The 20,090-nt window shown below is 49.2% G+C and overlaps 1 protein-coding gene across 4 annotated transcripts in view; it reads right to left on the bottom strand.

Annotated features, from left to right (window-relative positions):
- Positions 1-7,289, bottom strand: part of AACS (acetoacetyl-CoA synthetase) — a 52,034-nt gene extending 44,745 nt beyond the window's left edge. For 2 of the 4 annotated variants that reach the window (XM_057526131.1, XM_057526133.1), the window contains exons 1-3: positions 6,807-7,103; positions 2,222-2,325; positions 233-353 (exon numbers count right to left, since the gene is read on the bottom strand). In XM_057526131.1, coding sequence (XP_057382114.1) covers positions 233-353; positions 2,222-2,325; positions 6,807-6,939 — 358 coding nt within the window. In that variant the 5' untranslated portion in view covers positions 6,940-7,103. Of the gene's footprint in view, positions 1-232; positions 354-2,221; positions 2,326-6,806; positions 7,104-7,271 lie in introns of those variants that run through there. The other 2 variants (XM_007189644.3, XM_057526132.1) reach the window with 2 other exon arrangements.
- Between the last annotated feature and the right edge of the window lie 12,801 nt (positions 7,290-20,090).

Below are 20,090 nucleotides of genomic sequence, written 5' to 3'. Positions count from 1 at the left end.
TACTGCACAACAATGTGAATATACTTAGCACCACTGAATTGTACATTTAAAAATGGTTAAGATGGTAAAGTTAGTATTTTGTGTTTTTCACCATAAAAAAAAAAAAAAAAAAAAGGTGCCAAGCTATTGTTTGGAAATCATACGCTGCAGGTTCTGAGTGCTTCGGAGCCTCTCTGGACACGTGGCCCCGTCACACCACGAGAGGAAAATCCGAGCAGCTGTCGGGACTCACGTGCCACGTAAAGGGCCACTCCGTCATTTTCCCCGTGTTGCAGGAGGTTTTCCGCATAGTTGAGGCGACTGCCTTTGAACCACTCAGGGACGTCCGCAATCCCTTTGGACGTGTCCACGACCTACAGAGGACGACAGCAAACCGAGACACGCACGTGCGTGAGAGCAACACCAGATACCTAGAAGCAATTCCGCGTCACAGCAGGCCAGCTAACTCGCCGGCCCAAGGCATCACTAGATCGCTGTATAGACTGAACGCTGACCTGGCCCAAAGGCTTGAAACTGAAAACAGAAATGAATGCAGAACAGAAATGTGAACCTGACAGTTGCTGAGAGTAGATCTTAAGCATTCTCACCACAAAAAAAAAAAAAGAAAAAGAGAAAGAAAAAGAAAAAGGTAACTGTGTGAGGTGATGGATGTCAGTTATCTTGGTACTCCTTCCACAAGGCACATGTATATCAAATCATTCACGTGTACACTTGAAATAGATACAATTATATGTATCAGGACTTCCCTGGTGGTCCAGTGGTTAAGACTCCATGCTCCCTACGCAGCAGGCCCGGGTTCAATCCCTGGTCAGGGAACTAGATCCCACACGCATGCCACAACTAAGAGTTCGCATGCCGCAACTAAGGAGCACGCCTGCTGTTACTAAGACCCAGCACAACCAAAAAAAAAAAACAAACAAATTATATGTATCAATTATTCCTCACTAAAGTTAAAAGAAAATTAATGCCAAGGGAAAACACCGCCCCACTAATTTAGTCTGTTAATTATTAAGCACCTACTTTATGAGCGATGCTGATGAGAAAAGGACAGAGAGAGACAGACACGGCAGCTGCCGCATGTTCCAGGGCTGACCAGAGCGTGGAAGCCAGGAGATCAAAGTGCACGGCCCACCGGACACCCCGCCACAGTTTTTAGGAATCTGGATCCGTGCCTCCTCCCTCAGGGCTGGAACCTTGGTTTCTTCTCCAGGTGAACCTTTCAGAATGGCTCATCCCATAATCAAACCAAACACACAACAGACTTCTTATTCCCTGGATATTTATTGAGGGAATAAATAAAAATCTCTAAAATCCAGGTAAATAACAAAACTACTGATAGTTTAAAAAACAATTACAGGGGGCTTCCCTGGTGGCGCAGTGGTTGAGAATTCGCCTGCCAATGCAGGGGACATGGGTTCGAGCCCTGGTCCGGGAAGATCCCACATGCCGCGGAGCAACTAAGCCCTTACGCCACAACTACTGAGCCTGAGCTCTAGAGCCCGTGAGCCGCAACTACTGAGCCCGCGTGCCTAGAGCCCGTACTCTGCAACAAGAGAAGCCACCACAATGAGAAGCCCACGCACCACAACAAAGAGTAGCCCCCGCTCGCCGCAACTAGAGAAAGCCCGCGCGCAGCAATGAAGACCCAACGCAGCCAAAAATAAATAAATAAATAAATTTAAAAAAGAAAAAACAATTACAGTATGGGGACTTCCCTGGTGGTCCAGTGGTTAGGACTCCACACTTCCACGGTGGGGGGCCCAGGTTCCATCCCTGGTCAGGGAACTAAGATCCCGCATGCCGCACAGTGCAGCCAAAAATAAATAAATAAAACAAATAAATTTTTAAAACATGAATGTATGGAATATCACTGAACTGTACACTTTAAAATGGATAAAATGGTAAATTTTGTGTTATGTGTATTTTACTGCAATTCTAAAAAATTTCAATAAAATAAAAATACAGCAATGCCCTACTCTTCGGATCACTCAGATTCCCAGGACAAGGGCTGGGTCCACACGCATCGGGGGGCCCGGAGCCTGCAGAGTCCCCAAGAGGTCCGTGACCCCAACACAATTTCCTGCCAACTCTCTACGGCAATGACTTTTTCCCGCTGATGTGGGGATTTAAAAGAAGATATGATTTAGTCTTCCTCAAAATTAACACTTCATTTTGGATCAGAACCACGAAAAGATAATGTGTAAGCAAAATCTCTACTTACCTCATCATATGTGTGTGAGAAGACAATTCCACTGAATTTCCAGAACTCTGCCCAGAAGTCCGAATATGACTCAACTGACCAATGATATAAGTCATCGTAATTTTCTGAAACAAAAAAGAAAGGAAAAAAAGGCACATAACTCCGACAAATCTTAGGAGGAAAGTCTTGGTTCAGTGATAAGATGGATACACCTGAGGAGTTATGTGTGTCTGAGGGGTTCAAAGGCACCTGATGAGAGACGGTCTTGGGAGCGCAGGGCATCTTAGTTTCTGTTAAAGCAAACCCACCACCGCTAGTCCCCAAATGAACAAAAGTCACGAGGCGGTGATTTTATATCTTAACCAGCATGCCTAAAACCATGGACTCTGGACCCAGAAGGCCTGGGTTCAAATCCTGGCTTGGCCATTTATTAGCTGCGAGGCCTCAGGCAATCTATGTAAGTGCTTTTTAAGTCACCTTGGTCCTCACAAATTGCCAAGAGCTCCAGCACCAAAAACTCCTCTGGGCTGACACAAGAGATGGAGCAGGGCCTCCCCTGAAGACCTGGAAAGCCCATCATCACACAGGGCACCACCACCGCATCCAGGAGGGCAGAGGATGTAACCAGCCTGCCGACCCGGGGAGCGAGCAGTCACAGCGGCATCTCAGCATCGCGAGGATCCCAGTGGACCGCGGAGAAGCGGGTGGGCTTTGAGCGGACACTTTCCCACCGTCCACGACTCAGCCAAGGGATCGACACGATTCTCCAGCCGAGCAGGGGCTCCTGGGGCTTCTGCCCACACGTGTCCCCCGCCATCCCCCCCCAGCTCAGAGGCTGCGATCTGGAAGCCCGGGGGACGGACCACAGGCACGTTTAGTTCAGTCTGCGCGATGCTTAGGAACTGAACGGGATGATGTTAAATTCGGTTTCCAAATGAAGTGCAGGATTTCTGGCTTCTCCTGAGAAGACAGGACATCTGGCCATGGAAGCCGGCCAACGAGTGTCACCTCCTGGTATTTACGTCCCTGTGTCGTCCCCTCCCCCAGCTGAGCCGGACTGTTAAGGAAATGACCGAGTGCACCTTGTGAGGCTGGGTCATAAGGTCCTAAGGACACTGCAGCTTCTGCCTTGATCACTTGCTCTGCAGGAAGCCGGTGGCCATGTTGTGAGGACACTCAAGCAGTCCTAGGCGGCGTGAAACGGAGGCCTCCCGCCCACGACCAGCACTGACTCACTGCCACGGGAGCCGGCCCCTGGGAAGCAGGCCTCCAGCCCCAGCCCACGGGTGGATGCAGCCGCGGGAGACCCAGAGCCAGAACCACCAGCTAAGCCACTCCCGGAAGCCTGGCCCGCGGAAACTCAGAAATACTAAACATTTACCGTTGTTTCATGTCACCAAGTCTTGGGGTGATCTGCAATGCAGCAAGAGGTAGCTAATGCCCTGTCACTCCACACGGTGACAATCAGCTCAAGCAGGTAACAGCTGCCCCACCTGGCCCTTCACACACATGCGAGAGGCAACCTAACACAGCAGTGACGAGCACTAAGCCCAGCTCCACCGCTCACAGCTGCGAGCTCTCACCCAAGACTTTGAGCTTCCACTTTCTCAGCTGGGAAATGAGATCAAAGCCGCAGCTCCTTGGCAAGGTTACTGAGGATTAAGTTAATTAATCCACATCAAGTTCCCGAATGGGGCCTGGCGTGCAGGAAGTGCTAACTATTAGCTGTTATTAATACCCCTGTCACCTGCCGGGTCCCTGCAGGCACCCGAGTTTGTAAGCCTTGCCTGCCACTTCACCTGCTTCCTCCTCTCCAGCTGTGAGAATGAATCCTGACAAGCCTACACCTTCAAGTCTCAGCTCAAGATCCTGCCAGCGCCCTTCAACAGCATCCTGAGAGACCCAGCGCTCAGCAGGCGGACAGCACCCACCCCTACGCCCGGGGCTCAGTGCTGCTACCTCTGCACGAGCCTTCTCCCCGCAAGTACACCTGAGCTGCTCGAGAACAGAGACCAAGCCTTCTATTTGTCAGCCAGCTCTGTCCCAGACGCTGGCATGCAGAGGCGAGCTGCAGTTTGTGGTATAAAGACACTTGGGGACTTCCCTGGCGGTCCAGTGGTTAAGACTCCGCGCTTCCACTGCAGGGGGCACAGGCTCGATCCCCGGTCAGGGAACTAAGATCCCGCACGCTGCTCAGCCAAAAAAAAAACATGCTCACAAATAAATGAACAGGCAAGACAGGCTGAAAGTCCAAATTACATGCACTTGGAGAGCAGAGGAAAGGAGAAAACAGAGAGAATAATCAGAGAGAATGCAGCATTTGAGTTGGCTCTTAAAGCAAAGACCAAAACGTCCAGGGCCAGGCCCACGGAAAGGAGAGAAGCAGGGTGGGTTAACCATCAGGCGTGGGAGAGGAGGAAAAGAAAAAAACCAAGGTCTAAGCCACCCCCAGACCAAGAGAGGAGCCCCACGCAGCTCAGCTGATGCCGTCATGTGAGGACACAGACCCAGCATCACGGGCCTTTGGGTTTTCAAAAGAAGTTGCAAATCTTACTTTTCCTATGCGGTCTTTCAGCGTGTGAGCCGCCCGAACTAAGTCTGCAGGCCCGACATGGCCCGCAGGCCACCAGTCCCAGCCTTGAAGGGCAGAGAGGAGCTGGGCAGGCAGACTGGGAGCAACTGGTGCCTCTGCCAGTGTCTACTGAGCAAACCCCCCAGGCCAGGTGCGGGTGGGCGCTCGGCCCGATCATCTGTCACCCAGCGATACGGGTCCTCTCATTACGCCCATTTTACACGTGAGGAAACCAAGGCTCGGGAGATCGGGTGACTTCCTTCTGATCACACAGCTAGGAAGTGGTAGAGCCACTTCAAAATCCCGGCAGTCGGATTACAGCGCGGTCTCACGCACCTCACAGGACTGCCCTTCTGTGAAATCATCCTGTAAAGCAGCAGGGGGAACAGCTGGCAGAGGAAAGAGAGGCGGAACCAAGGCACGGTAACACAGAACAAGAATGCAGTTCCACTCCTGGCTCTTCCTAGGAATCAAGTCGGTCCCCCAGGGACTTCCCTGGCGGTCCAGTGGTTAGGACTCCGCGCTTTCACTGCCGAGGGCCTGGGTTCAATCTCTGGTCCGGGAACTAAGATGTCACAAGCTGCGCAGCGCGGCAAAATAAAAAAGTCTATCCCCCAATCCAACACACATTACCAACTACTACCTGAAAGAAGGCCCGGCGAGTAATAAGCCACACCTGTCTACAGGGGGCTCACTGCCCAGGGAGCAGGAGGGCGGGAGAGGGATGCAGCTGGGCCAGCCAAGGGACGGGACTCCGTGGAAGCTATGACACCCCCGTGCTGTGGAGGACTTGGAAGCTGCCAGGCGGCAGGGTTTGCAAATCTACGGTCAACAAGGAGTCACTGTAAGCCCTGGAGCCCAGGCGTGACAAAGTCAGACGTGTGCATCAAGACTGCTCTGGCAAAGCCCGCACGCAGGCGGTACTGAAGCGCAGCGGGAGGAGAAGCAGGAAGCAGGAAAACCTACCAGTTCAGGGAAGAGGAAACGAGGGCCCCAGGGGAGATGCTGACACTGGGCTGGAAAGGGGACGATGTAAGAAGTCAGACGACCCATGTCTCCATTTCTGTGAGGCTCCCTGAGAACTGTGATGCCACCAACAGAAACACAGGAGTCCCTGCGGCCAGCGGAGGGGGCCAGAAGAGGAGGGAAAGGGCCATAATGAGTTGAAAACCCCTGGGGCGGGGAGGGTGCAGAAGGTAGGTGGACCAGCCAGGTAGATACAGGGGGAGAGCGTCTCATCCGGAAAAGGGCCTCCTCGCCCAGGTCCACACCCAGCCAGGTGGCTCGTGAGGCCAGGGCGGCAGCTGGAAAGGGGGCCCTTGACTAGGTTCGGTTTGGGGCTGGGAGTGTAAACACGTGAGGGGATGGAGTTCGGCCCCAGTCCCAGAGGCAGGCTCCTACCTGACCATCCTTCTCCCCAGTGCCCAGAATCCATGCTGGCCTCTAGCAGGGTCAGCCTGGGGCGGGGGATGAGGGGGCAGCACGAGGTACTACTGGCCGACAAGTGACTCCCCACCAACAGAAAGGAAGAGCTAAGAGTCAGAAAGGCCCTGGGTCGGGGAGGAAGCCCCCAAGGCTGGAGGGCAAGACCCCAGGGAGCACACCTCACAGGTAGGAACGCCTAGCAAGGGACCCCTCAGTCCACAGGGGCTCCAAGACCAGATGGGGACCCCTCTCCGGGAGATGGATGCCGCAGTGAAGAGGAGACCGGCTCCCTGAAAGCAGAGAAGGTGACAACCCGCACAGAGAAGGGGACAAAAACGCACAGTCAGATGTCCCACCCCTGGGGAGGGGCCCCCCGTCCAGTGGCTCGTCCAACCCCCAGAGGAGGGAAACTGGAAATCAGGAGACCGTTCCAACAACTAGAAGGGACCCTGACACCAACGCCCAGGAAAAGGCGGCGCCCGGGACCCCAGGAGGAGGGTCCCTCTGTCGGGTGGTCCCTCGGACCCCCAAGGGGGGAGCCCGATTTCTGGAAGCTCCTGGCCCCGGGAGGTGGCCGGGGAGCCCCCAGGACGCGCGCCCCGCACTCACCCAGCGCCAGGCCGTAGGCGGCGCCCACGACCGCCCGGAAGCGGTCCATCTGCGTGTTCTTCTTGCTGTCAGGCTCCCACATCACCTGGCACTCCAGGATCTCCTCCCGCCCAGCCCGCGGCTCCTTGGACATGGCTGCGACGGGGACGACCGGCGGGAAGGCCGGGGCTGCGCGGGGATGGGGACCGGGCCGCGGGCAGCGGCGGAGGCCGGGGCGCGGGACACGAGGCCGAGTGGAGCGGCCGACGTGGAGCAACTGCAAGAGGAGATGCAGCCCTAACTGTACTCTCAGCAAGCCCCACCCCCGAAGGCCCCGCCTATCGGAGGCCCTGCCCCGCCCCGAGTGTAACCCTCCGCGGGCGCCGCGCCTCGCAAAGGAGTGCTGCCGCCGCCGGGACTAGACCCTGAGCCCGCCGGCCGGGTGGGGCTGCGCAGGCGCGTTGGGCCCGGGCTCCCCGACCTCACCTGGAGAGCGAAGGGGTTAAAGCAGCGCAGGAGGGCGAGAGCCAGAGGCCGCCGGCTCGTTCACGTGTTCATTCATTCCCGATTGATTTATTCTTCCTGCCCTTATTTACCGAGCGCCTGCTGGGTACCGGACACTGTGCGGGCTTTGCAGATACAGCACAGAGCGAAGCAAAATTCCTGCCCTCTGTCAACAAGAGATAAGGGGTGAGGGACAGGTGTGGGGAGAAGCGGAGTCAATCAACAAATATTATACATTATATATATGTCATACATAGTATAATATATACAATAGAAAACAGTATACCAATGAGTATCATACATAATAGAGTAATATGTAGATTATCACTCATATAATAAAAGGTAATAAGTGCTATGAAAAATCAGGGGAGGGTAGAAAACATGGGAGGAGTGTTTCTATTTAAAAAAGATTGTCAGGAAGTGAGAGAGTGGCATGGACATATATACACTACCAAACGTAAAATAGATAGCTAGTGGGAAGCAGCCGCATAGCACAGGGAGATCAGCTCGGTGGTTTGTGACCACCTAGAGGGGTGGGATAGGGAGGGTGGGAGGGAGGGAGACGCAAGAGGGAAGAGATATGGGAACATATGTATATGTATAACTGATTCACTTTGTTATAAAGCAGAAATTAGCACACCATTGTAAAGCAATTATACTCCAATAAATATGTTAAAAAAAAAAAAGGTCAGGGAAGGTCCCATTAGAAAGGGTACTTCTATCAATAACTTGAAGAAGGAGTGAGCTATTTAGTATCTGGGAGAAAAGTTTCCAGGCAGAGGGAACAGCAGGTGCTAGGGTCCTGAGGCAGGAGAGTGTTGGACGTGGTTAGTGAACTAGCAGGGAGGCCAATGTCTTTCACTAGAGAGACCTAGAGTAGAAAACAAGGTCAATAAAGGAAGAGGTGGAAGCTCAGGTGGGTCCTGGAGACCGTTGAGGACTTTGGTTTTACCCTGGGTGACATGAGACCATTGGAAGGTGGTGAACAGAAGGACATGCTCTGACTATAGCTGTCGTAGGAATCCCTCTGGCTGCTGTGTTGAGAATAGCCTTCAGGAAGTAAGGACATAAGCAGGGGGGCTGGTTACGATGATGTTGCAAGAGATGATGGTGGCTGTGGAGATGGAGAGAAAAATGGGATGGGATGTATTTTGAAGTTTTATTTACTGTAATCTTACTGCACGCTGGCACTGTGCTAGGGACCTTCCCATATTCCTCGTCGTTCTTTATTCTAACAGCAACCCAATCAGCTTCCCCCAAGTACAGTTTTTTGCAGTGTTGGAGTTGTAGGAAACAACCCCCTACCTCCACCACTTAATCTTAAATAGTGTCCATCTCCCAGTCACGACCAAGAAACATAGATTCTAACTTAAGACAGGGTGCTTCCAGAATATCCCCCTCCCCTGACCTCCAAGTTCTGGACCAATTCTAGCTCCGTCTGCAAGTCATCTCCTTTGTGAAAGCATGAGTCCATCTCAACCCAGAAGAAGACTCATCTACGAGGGATTAATGTATATATGTTCATCCCTTTAACACTGGAATGCACATTCCGCGGGAGCAAAAACCCTGTCTAACTGGTCACCACAAGGTCCCCAGAGCCCGATCCATAGTAGGAACTCAAGAAACATTCATTCATTCAGAAATGCCCAGTGAGTAAATCCTGTGGGCTAGCAAGGGCGGGGAGCAGGGGGTGTGAGGAGTTCCACGGTGTAAAGCATAGACCCAGCCCTCATGGGGCATGGAATTCCAGAGTTTCACCAGCGGGCCGACAATTTCTCTTGGAACAGGAGGAGGGCTGGACTTATACACCTGACAGCCGCTTGGTTCATTCTTAATTCCTTCACCTCGGCACCCCCCAACCAGGCACAGCACCTATAGGAGAACCCAAGGAGAAGTAAGCTATAGTCAAAATAACTGGCTAAGCCGAGGTCTCCTGGGGTCCCAGGCTCAGCCGATGTTCTTTCTGCTTGCCCCACGTTGGCCACCAATGTTTCCGTTGAACTCAATGGTCTTGAAATGGGTTTGTCCACATACGCCTCAAAATAATTTTGAAAAATTGTGTTCTCTCTTGCATAATCTCTAGTGGACATTTAACATTTTTCATCATAAATACAAATATTAAATTCTGAAAACTTAAAAAAAAAATTAACAGGCTATTTGCCATCACCCCTTGACACTCTCACCCTTTTCAGGCCCCTCCTCACTACCCCATATCCTTCTTAGCAAGCTCAGAGAGGAGGAAAAGGAAGAGATTCAAGAAAGTTCTTCCCGTTTAAAATGAAACAGGGCTTCCCTGGTGGCACAGTGGTTGAGAATCTGCCTGCCAATGCAGGGGACACGGGTTCGAGCCCTGGTCTGGGAAGATCCCACATGCCGCGGAGCAGCTGGGCCCGTGAGCCACAATTACTGAGCCTGCGCGTCTGGAGCCTGTGCTCCGCAACAAGAGAAGCCGCGATAGTGAGAGGCCCGCGCACCGCGATGACACCGCGATGAAGTGTGGCCCCCGCTCGCCGCAACTAGAGAAAGCCCTCGCGCAGAAACGAAGACCCAACACAGCCAATAAATAAATAAATAAATAAATAAATAAAAGAACGTGAATTTCTTTAAAAAAAAAAAAATGAAACAGAGTTGGGGAGGGATAAATTAGGAGTTTGGGATTAACATATACAGACTACTATATATAAAATAGATAACCAACAAGGGCGTACTGTAGAGCACAAGGAACTCTACTCAATATTCGATAATAACCTCTATGGGAAAAGAATCTGAAAAAGAATGGATAGATGTATATGTACCACAATCATGTTGCTGTACACCTGAAACTGACACAACATTGTAAATCAACTATACTCCAATAGAAAATAAAAATTAAATTAAAAATAAATAAATAAAATGGGAACAGAGCTGAAAGGACTTTCCTTTACCAAGAACCTTAAACTGTCTGTGGGTGACCTCCCTTGGGTCTCTACAATTCCCATCTTCCCGATGTACCAGTAGCTTATTTATTTATTTTTGTTAATTCTTGGCTCTGCTTTTTTAAAATATTTATTTATTTTTATTTATTTATTTGTTTGTGCCAGGTCTTAGTTGCGGCACATGGGATCGTCATTGTAGCAGGGGGCTCTGAGTTGTGGCTTGCGGAATCTAGTTCCCCAACCGGGGATTGAACCCGGGCCCCCTGCATCGGGAGCACGGAGTCTTAACCACTGGACCGCCAGGGAAGTCCCACCAGTTGCTTATTTTTGGTTTAACGATTCAAATGGATACTATTGAGACACCACACGCCTGATCTGTAATTCCCCAGGGTATGCTAGCTGCTTCCAAAAAAAATGTTAAAGGATATAGAAATTTGCCAGACCAAATGCACTTACATTGTTATCAGAGGGCTGACCTCCCAGTCACTTCTTTGGAATCTCCCCTCCACGTATAAGGTCCCCTATGTTCCTTTTTATTTCTCCCACTGTCGAATGCGTTAAGTTAGATTTTCCATGTTTCAAAGTCCTCACTATTATACACTTGACCGTTAACCAATAGAGTGAATTATGCATCCATATTGAGTCCTCTGGAATATGTTGAAGCAGTTTCATGTGAAAGGCATGAGTATTTGCAAATACCAAGGAATTTTTTTTTTTAAGGCCCAAACTGAGGGTCTAGAAGAGGAGCGGCACCCACACTTGACATAGAAGCCAAGATGAAAACAGGTTTCGACAACATGAATTTCATGTTTCTCTTATCCCTTTCACTTCCCACCCCGAGAGGCCTCTGTTCACTCTGGTACTTTCATCACGCATGTGCGCTGGGCTAGACCACCTGATCTGAAGCCATGAGTAATGTGAAGCCATCAGTAATAACTAGGGGGGGGTCAGATCCCCAGGCCAGAACCCCTCTGTCACCACTCCTGTGTCTCAGGGGTCCACGACGACAGGGAAGACAAGAACTGAAGATTCTCCACCTAAATAAAGCATCCAGCCCAGTGCTGACCTTTGGGAAGAACCTCCCAGTCAGAAGGCATAGCAAGTGCAAAGGCCCTGAGTCAAATGGTAGCGACCATGCAGGGCCTTGGAAGGCCACGGGGTCAGGACTTCAGATTTTATTCAAAGTGTGATGAGAAGCCACCTGGAAAGTGTTGAGCAGGGGAGTGATGTGACCTACATTTCCAAAGGATTATTCTAGCTGCTATGTGGTAACAGAGTGAATGGGATTGGGTTTGAGGGGGTGGGACGGAGTGCAAGCAGAGAGGCCTGTTAGGGGGATGTTGCTGGACAGGTGGAGACGCTGAAAGGAGGAGACTGTATATATGTATCATAGATAGGAACACTGCAGACAAGATTACAGCGTCTTTCCACATCTGCTCCATGGATTCCATTGCATGACTATCCCATCATTTACTTACCCCTATGCATATGTGTATGATATATATATGATATAATGTGAATATATACAGGTATCATATATATCTGATGTGTATATGACATATGATACCTATCTATAGGTCTATATACTTATATATAAACATAAGCTTCTATAGGTACACATCTTTATTTTATTATTATTATTATTTTTGACCGCGTTGGGTCTTCGTTGCTATGTGTGGGCTAGCTCTCGTGGCAGCGAGAGGGGACTACTCTTCATTGTGGTGCGTGGGCTTCTCATTGCGGTGGCTTCTCTTGTTGCGGAGCACGGGCTTCAGGCATGCGGGCTCAGTAGTTGTGGCACGCGGGCTCAGTAGTTGTGGCACATGGGCTTAATTGCTCCTCAGCGTGTGAGATCTTTCCAGACCAGGGCTTGAACCCATGTCCCCTGCCTTGGCAGGCAGATTCTTAACCACTGCCCCACCAGGGACGTCCCCACATCTTTAAATGTCTATATATAGAGAGAGATAGTTTGGAAGGTAAAACAAGCAGTCCTTGGAGCCCAGACAAGGTGAAAGTAAGTTGCAGCAGAAAACTGATTTCCCCCAAGTCCTAACTAAAGGAGTCATGAAGTGGGACTCAAGGAAGAAGAGAGAAGACCTCCTGGGGCAAGAAGCCGGCATATTTTCATTTCCAGCAGCTAGTGCCTAAGAGGTTCTCCCGGGCTTCTCCAGAAGAAAGGGGAAAGGGTTATTCCAATCAGGGACTCAGCCAAGTTCCCCGAGTTTACCAGGTCAAAGGGTTGTTTGAAAATTTGTTTTTCTGGCCTCCATGGTGTGGTTGCCTCAACCCGCCCCGCCCACCCATGGGGCTGTGGAAATCGGGAGGATGGTACCCAGGCCAGATGTGCCTGAACTGATGGCCCAAAGTTCAACCTCTCCACCTCCTCTGCAGACCCAAGGGGAGAGCGGAGGAGAAGACGTGGCCACAGCCCAAGGTCCTCACCAGGAAGAGGGGTAAATAAATAGCGAGAGAGTCACCCGATGGAATCCATGGAGCAGATGTCGAAAGACGCTGTAATCTTGTCTGCTGTGTTCCTTTTTATTGGCTGCCCTGTGTGGCATGCTAGATCTTAGCTCCCCGACCAGGGATCAAACCTGTGCCCCCTGCAAGGGAAGGGCGGAGTCTTAACCACTCAACCACCAGGGAAGTCCCTGTGTTCCTATTTTTTATAAGGGGAATGTATTCGGTTATTCCTGGCAGTGTTAAAGCTTATTATCTTGGTTCACCTGTCCATGCTCTGGCTCCCCCTTAGAATGTCAGCTCCACGAGATCTGGGTCTCTGTCAGTTTCGTTTCATAGCCTAGAGCACAGCCTGGCGCCCCAAGGATGCTCCGTAAAGATACGCAGAATAAATAAATAAAGGATCACAGTGTATGTAAATACTTCCAAATGTCCATCCACGCTCAGAGGCCCCCACTTCAAGCCTTCTCTTTCCTGGAGCCTAGAAAGAACGATTTCCATGGGCACGGTTTGGACATGGAACTCAATCACTCAACAAATTGTTTTTGATGGATACAAAAGCCTAGAATGGCTCAGAGGCTACAGGAGGGAACAAGACAGTCACAGCACGCCCTTTCCCCACATACACAAGAGCTTATGAATCAGGGACAGACAGAACAAGATAGAACCCTCAAGGTTAACACTCAAAGTCCTCTGGCTGGATGCTGTTCAATAGACTGAATAAGGGCTTCCCTCGTGGCGCAGTGGTTAAGAATCCACCTGCCGATGCAGGGAACACGGGTTCGAGCCCTGGTCCAGGAAGATCCCACATGCCGCGGAGCAACTAAGCCCCTGCACCACAACTACTGAGCCTGTGCTCTAGAGTCCGCGAGCCACAACTACTCAGCCCGCGTGCCACAACCACTGAGCCCGCGAGCCTAGAGCCCATGCTCCACAACAAGAGAAGCCACCACAATGAGAAGCCCGCGCACTGCAGCAAACAGCAGCCCCCGCTCGCCACAACTAGAGAAAGCCCGCGCGCAGCAACGAAGACGCAACACAGACAAAAATAAATAAATTACATAAATGAATTTAAAAGAAAAAGACTGAATAAGAATAGATTCATGAAGCATATTTTCTGTATTCAAGGAAAAATCAGAAGACTACATTCTTACTCACCAAATCTAATTCAAGAAGATGAAGCCATAAAACCTATTGCGTTTTGTTTGTTTGTTTAAGGCTCTTGACTGCTTTTAATTATTTACGAAATTTCATGACAATTTACCATCCCAGAATATTAAATCTGCATGCAAAGAATGATTATTTGCTATGATTAATGATTTAAAAAACAATACATTGGTATTTATTAAAAACTTTCATACCTGTTCCAAAATATTTTTTATTAACTGCATTATAGCTGGATTAAGTCACTGTTTTGAAAGTGATCACAGCGATTGTGAATGAGGTCAGATGAAGCACAAATTTTTTGAAAACCAGTAATATTACTTCACAGTGATGATCTCGGAGAGGCAGCAGTGAGTGGTGGCGAGAAGCGAGATCTTAATTCCCTGCCCGGGACTTGAACCTGGGGAGCCGGGATGAAAACCAGGAATCCCAGCCAGCACACCCCCTGGCTCTTGCCCCCAGTGAAAAATGCATTTCTCATGGAGGCAAAACTGTAAAAACAGGTACAAAGTGTATTATTAGAGACACAGCACAACAACAAGTGGGAGAGCACACAGAGAAACAGTTTCTTTAGTTAAGACAGAAGCAAGGCAGAGATGCACACCCGGAGAGGAAGGGTGTGGGCGTCCCCATAACGAGGAGGACCCCAGTAAAGAGGCGGTTAAGTCATGCATATAGGGCAGCTCTTCCGGGTCTCTGTTCATCTCTGGCCAATTATCTGGTTTCTTTCTCCACACCTGCCCTGCCCTAGGACCCTCCCTAACATGCGTGTACAACTTCTTTCCAACATGGATTACAGCCCAGACGCCTATGGGACGGCCTTAGCATCACCTATTATGGGGTGGTGCTCCCTCCTTTTTGACCCCCAAGGGGCCTTCCTGCACATGTGCAATGTCTCCCTTGCCCCAAGGATCGGAGATGTATGACCTCTTGATCTTTTAACAGGAGTTACTCCCACTCTGTTCCTGCCATAAAAATGTCCAATGTCCGGTTATTTACCCTATTTCTATTGCTGGTTTTTATATCGAGGTGCAGGTCTCTAAATATAGACAGGAGTCCGGTCATAAATATGTAGTCCTGGAGCCTGTTTGTCTCTTGCTTCAGCAAATGTAAACAGGGGGCTGGTAATGAATGTCTGGCCTGGAGCCCATCTTCTTCTCCCCGCAGGAAGTGGGAACAGGAGGCCAGTTGTAAATGTCTAGCCTGGAGCCCATCTACCTCCTGCCTCAGTGTGATCTCCTATGAAACTGCCAAGTAAGTACTTTTCTCATGATTTCATTCAGAACTGAAAGCTTTCATGGATATGTTGAATTTGACATACATTTTGATGAAGGGCAAATACATATAAAAGAGATGAAAGGTGGATGAATATTTTCTGTGGCATACAGAGGCATGAGCTGAGGCATGGGAAAATGCAAGGCTCATTCGGTTAGAAAAAGCATGAGTAGGAGAATGGGATGAAATTTTATTAGTGGCTTTCACATAAAACCTGTTTTTTCATAAATTGGTAAATCTGGCCAATTCTGCTACCCCAGTGAATTGGTTTTTTGGCACACTGCATTTGGCAAATTGGTTTTGGATGAATTGGACCACTTCTGGGATCACCTGACATAGACATTTGTTATCAGTTCAACTGTCATCCCCTCCCTTAGGCCTTCCCCAGCCAGCCAACAATTAGATACACCTTCCTTCCCCTTCCCTAGGCTAAAAGTATTTCACTCTGCTTCCCTCATAGTCTAAGTCTAAATCATTCTGATTATTAATTTCTTTACTTTTTTCTATTCTGTCTTCTCCCACTGCCATGAAATTTCAGGAAAGCAGGGCCCCTTCTCCTTGTGGTGGCACATGGCAGGCAGAAAATAGGTGTCACATGAATGCAAATGTCCCCTACAGCTCACTGATCTCTACCACTTGATAAATGGAATATTTATAAATGGAATATTTCCTGCCATATCAATAAACAAAGGATGTCACAGTCATCAAAGATTGCAACCCTCCACGTGAGCCCGTGAGCCCTGAGGAAACTCAGAATGTGAAAACACAGGATACTGGCCCCAGAGCTGAGGTGCATCTCAGAGGAATGATTTCAGTGAGCCCACACTCTTGCATCTTCCCATACATAGAAAAGCGCTAAATCCCTTAACTTGAGATGTCTGGTTTTCTTTAATTAACAAGAATCTTTTGACATTCCCGGCTACCCGCCCTTTGTTGCAAAACTCCTGTACATCCTGGCTCCCCCCTCGCCTCCTCGGAGCAGGTTCTCAGAGCTATCTGAGACGCTGTCTCCCGGGCTGCAGTCCTCATTTTGCCCCAAATAAAACTTAACTCGCAACTCTTACGTTGTGCATTTTTTGAAGGCGAACACCCAGAGGGCACAGGCCACTTTCTTGTGCTTTCTGTACGACACTCAGCCACTCAAGATCACCTGCAACTCGGTGATACACTACGTACTGGGTTTTAAGACAGCCCGACTCCTTCTTAGCCAAGTGCTTCTGGTGAAAGAGGTGTTCCTGCCAGCAGAGGCCTCATTTAATCCTACAGATTTAAACCAGCCATACAAGTCATCTAAGGCTGGCCATGGTTTCCTCTCTATATTGTTTTTAACAGGGCAAGAAACGGTCACCAGATGATACGACTTGCCACCCTCTGGCTTGATTTGGCTTCTTATGTATTTGCAAAGTTCATTCTTCAGAAGCCAGGCTCCCAGGAGAAGGACTCTATTTCCTGAAAAATTGTCTCTAGTGCAGTCAGGGGGCACAAATGGTGAAGGAGGGGGTAGATGGTGTAATAAGATGCAGAGAAATCTTATTTACACACACACAGCTTCCCCCACCCCCATTTCATTGTAGGTGGTTACAATTCAAAATACTGCCCAGACTCTCCACCCTAATGGCCGTTTTTCTTCACCCACCGCGCTAATCACCATCTGACACTAACTCCTTGGTGTGCCTCCAGGGCAGCACTTGGTTCTTGCCCATCGGCTGCCGGGACAAAGTAGCAGCTCAATAAATACTTCTGGGGAGATGAAAGATACTGAGGGTTCAGAATTTGGCTGTCTGTATTATAAGTCTCTATTAGGCATTTCTTTTGAAAATTTCGGGCAATTGAAATCTTCCTTTTATTTTTATTAGCGTTCTTTTACTTATTGTGTGCATTTGTACTCGAGATTCTTTTGTTTTTGTTCTTTAAACTGTTAGGATGCCACGAAAGAGTCTGAATTTGCTGGAGGGGGGTCCTTAGAGGGAGGGAAAGGGCACTCTGGACAAAGCCGCCGGGCTCTGTCCCTTTCTCCTCCAGCTGGCACGACGGCACTCTCTGCGACTCCCAAGATACCGGACCCCGCCCCGACCCTAACGGAAGCCTAGCCGGGTACAACCAGCCCAGACAGGAGCCCGCGCCACGGTGGCGGCGGCGGCGGAGGGATCCGGGCCGCACGGTCGAACCACACTCAGACCGCACACTGATTGGCTGGCAGGGAATTGGCCTCGCATCAGCCCAGGCCGTCGCACCGAGGAACGCGGGACACAGCGCCACCAATCGCAAGGCGTTGCGGTGCATCGAGGACGCGCCTCTTAGCCAATCGAGAAGGGGATTCGGAAAAAGCCGTGCCCAATTGGCGCTGGGCCGCGGGGCGGGGTCATCCTTCGGCCTCTGAGGCGGAGTGCTGTCACCTTGACAACTCAGTCCTGCTGCAACTGTTTGTCTCCCCCAATCCCAGGATATTCACCGTTGACCTCACTGAGTCACAGCCTCGAGCTCGACTCCTGTGGGGCTTAAAGGGGGGATTTGCGTCTGAAGTGTCCGGGACATGCTTAGGCTTTCATGTGGATGTTCAGATGTGTACAGTGGGCTCCTAGCATGTGCGAGACTCAATGCACTGGGGGAATCAGAGGGAACCCGACAAAGTCCGGTGGGAAGAAAGTGAACAAATTCATCAGATCACTCAAGTTAGTGAGAGGTGCCCGAAGATAATAAAGTCACAGAATAGAGACTGGCGGGGGTGGAGGTGAGGAGGGAGCTACTTTTGATGTGGGCATGGTCTGAGTTAACCTTTGGGCTCTTTAGAAGTACAGATGTGATCCGTGCCGGAGGCATTTTTCCACCATCCCCTCTACTTGGCTTTGGCGCAAGCAGAGGTGTGGGACCCGCAGACTGGATGCCGCAAACGCAGGTGCCTCCAAGGGGATCTGAAGCTCTCCCTGTCCCAATTGGTCCGACCACACTCATTCCCCCTCCTGAAGACAAAATGGGCTTGAGAAGCTATCAGCTTGCCTCTTTAGGGCAGGACCAGGATATGTTTGTGTTTCGTACACACACATATCGTAGGTTTCCGAGGTTGTGCTGCCTTGGAGTGAGGTCTGAGGAGCTGAGGGATCTTGCAAAGGTGACTCTGGTCGGATCCCATGACACGACAAAGCGATGCAGGCATTTCAAGGCAGCCCTGTGTTTTGTTGGAGACTTAGATCTTCACTGCCTTGCAGAATGTCCCACCTCCCCCAGGACAAAACCTTAGAAAAATGACTCTGCTTTTCCTTACAGGAATTCAATCTTTCAACATTTATGGAGCATTTCTTCTCTAAATAGTAATACACTACCTACCCAAACTCAGAGGCTGAGAAAGAGGAACAAGCCACTTACACTTTTTTGCATATAGGATAAAAAAAGTGAAGACATGCTGGAACTGGGTTATGAGTTAAATGTCTCTCTTTTTTTCTTTTTGCCACCCAGCTTGTGGGATCTCAGTTCAATGACCAGGGATTGAACCCATTCGAGGGCAGTGAAAGCACTGAATCTTAACCACTAGACCACCAGGGAACTCCCAGAAATGCCTATTGTAAATGTTTATATTTAATAAAGTAATGCTTTCAATTAATGCTAATTATTTTAATACAATGTTGGAATATATACACAGTGCAATGCTTTGTGCTATTCGGGGGAAATTTTTAGGATTTATTAAAGATTTTGATTATTATGTACTTACAACAGAGGGTGTGTTTAAAGTCGTGTGATGAAAATGGTATACTTGCAAAACAGTGAATCTGTGACTGTAGAAATAATCTCTCTTAGAGATAAGTTCACAGGCTAACTTGAGACTTTTGTGAAGGTGGGCGCCAGAGCCAAATTAAAATGAATATATACATGTGACTGAAAATACTAAAGAAGAAGGAGGAAAGTGACACTCCAGTCATATAACTCTAGAAATAAAAAGATAATTTAACCTGTGTTTATAGCTTCTAGCTCTGGTAAGGTTCCATAATGATCTGTTTCCTTTTCTGTTATTTTCTCCAGTTCGGTTCTTTGTCTTTTTTTTTTTTTTTTTCATTTTTTGGCCATGCCGCGCCGCTTGCAGGATCTCAGTTCCCTGACCAGAGATTGAACCCAGGCCCTTGGCAGTGATAGCGTCCAGTCCTAACCGCTGGACCACCAGGGAATTCCCATCCAGTTCTGTTCTCTGAAACATTTTCTAAACATACACATATGTATAGAATATGTATGTATAGCTTATATTCGCATTCTCAGATTTCTAAAATCAGCTCTTTTTAATGGTGGTATTATTTTCTGAGCAGCCTTAGAAACAGAGACTTGCAATCATTGAAATAAAACACTTCCAGAAGAATTTTGACACAGAAAAACAGACATAAGAGAGGAGAGAATTCATTGTCATAATGCAGGGCAAACTGTAGGCACTCAATACGTATTTATTCACAGATGCATTTTTACCCATAATCTGATAGGGGCCTTTCTGACTTTTGTCTAGACCTGAACAGGATTCATCATTTCATCCTTTCTTTAGATTCCTTTTCTTTCTCCAATTGGTTGACACCTAAAGGCTGATTTCATTCTCTTTTATAAGATAACTTCTGTTGGTTTTTGTTTTTGTTTTTGTTTTAAATGAAAGCTTCTTTCTTTACTTATTTTTGGTCGTGTTGGGTCTTCGTTTCTGTGCGAGGGCTTTCTCTAGTTGCGGCGAGCGGGGGCCACTCTTCGTCGTGGTGCGCGGGCCTCTCACTGTCGCGGCCTCTCTTGTTGCGGAGCACAGGCTCCAGACGCGCAGGCTCAGTAGTTGTGGCTCACGGGCCTAGTTGCTCCGCGGCATGTGGGATCTTCCCAGACCAGGGCTCGAACCCGTGTCGCCTGCATTGGCAGGCAGATTCTCAACCACTGTGCCACCAGGGAAGCCCTGTTGGTTTTTTAAAATAAATGTATTTATTTTTTTAATTTTTGGCTGCGTTGGGTCTTCATTGCTGCACGCAGGCTTTCT

The sequence above is a fragment of the Balaenoptera acutorostrata genome, chromosome 13, assembly GCF_949987535.1.
Source record: "Balaenoptera acutorostrata chromosome 13, mBalAcu1.1, whole genome shotgun sequence".
In the NCBI taxonomy this organism is placed as follows: Eukaryota; Metazoa; Chordata; class Mammalia; order Artiodactyla; family Balaenopteridae; genus Balaenoptera; species Balaenoptera acutorostrata.
This window is presented reverse-complemented; position numbering and strand designations above follow the sequence as displayed.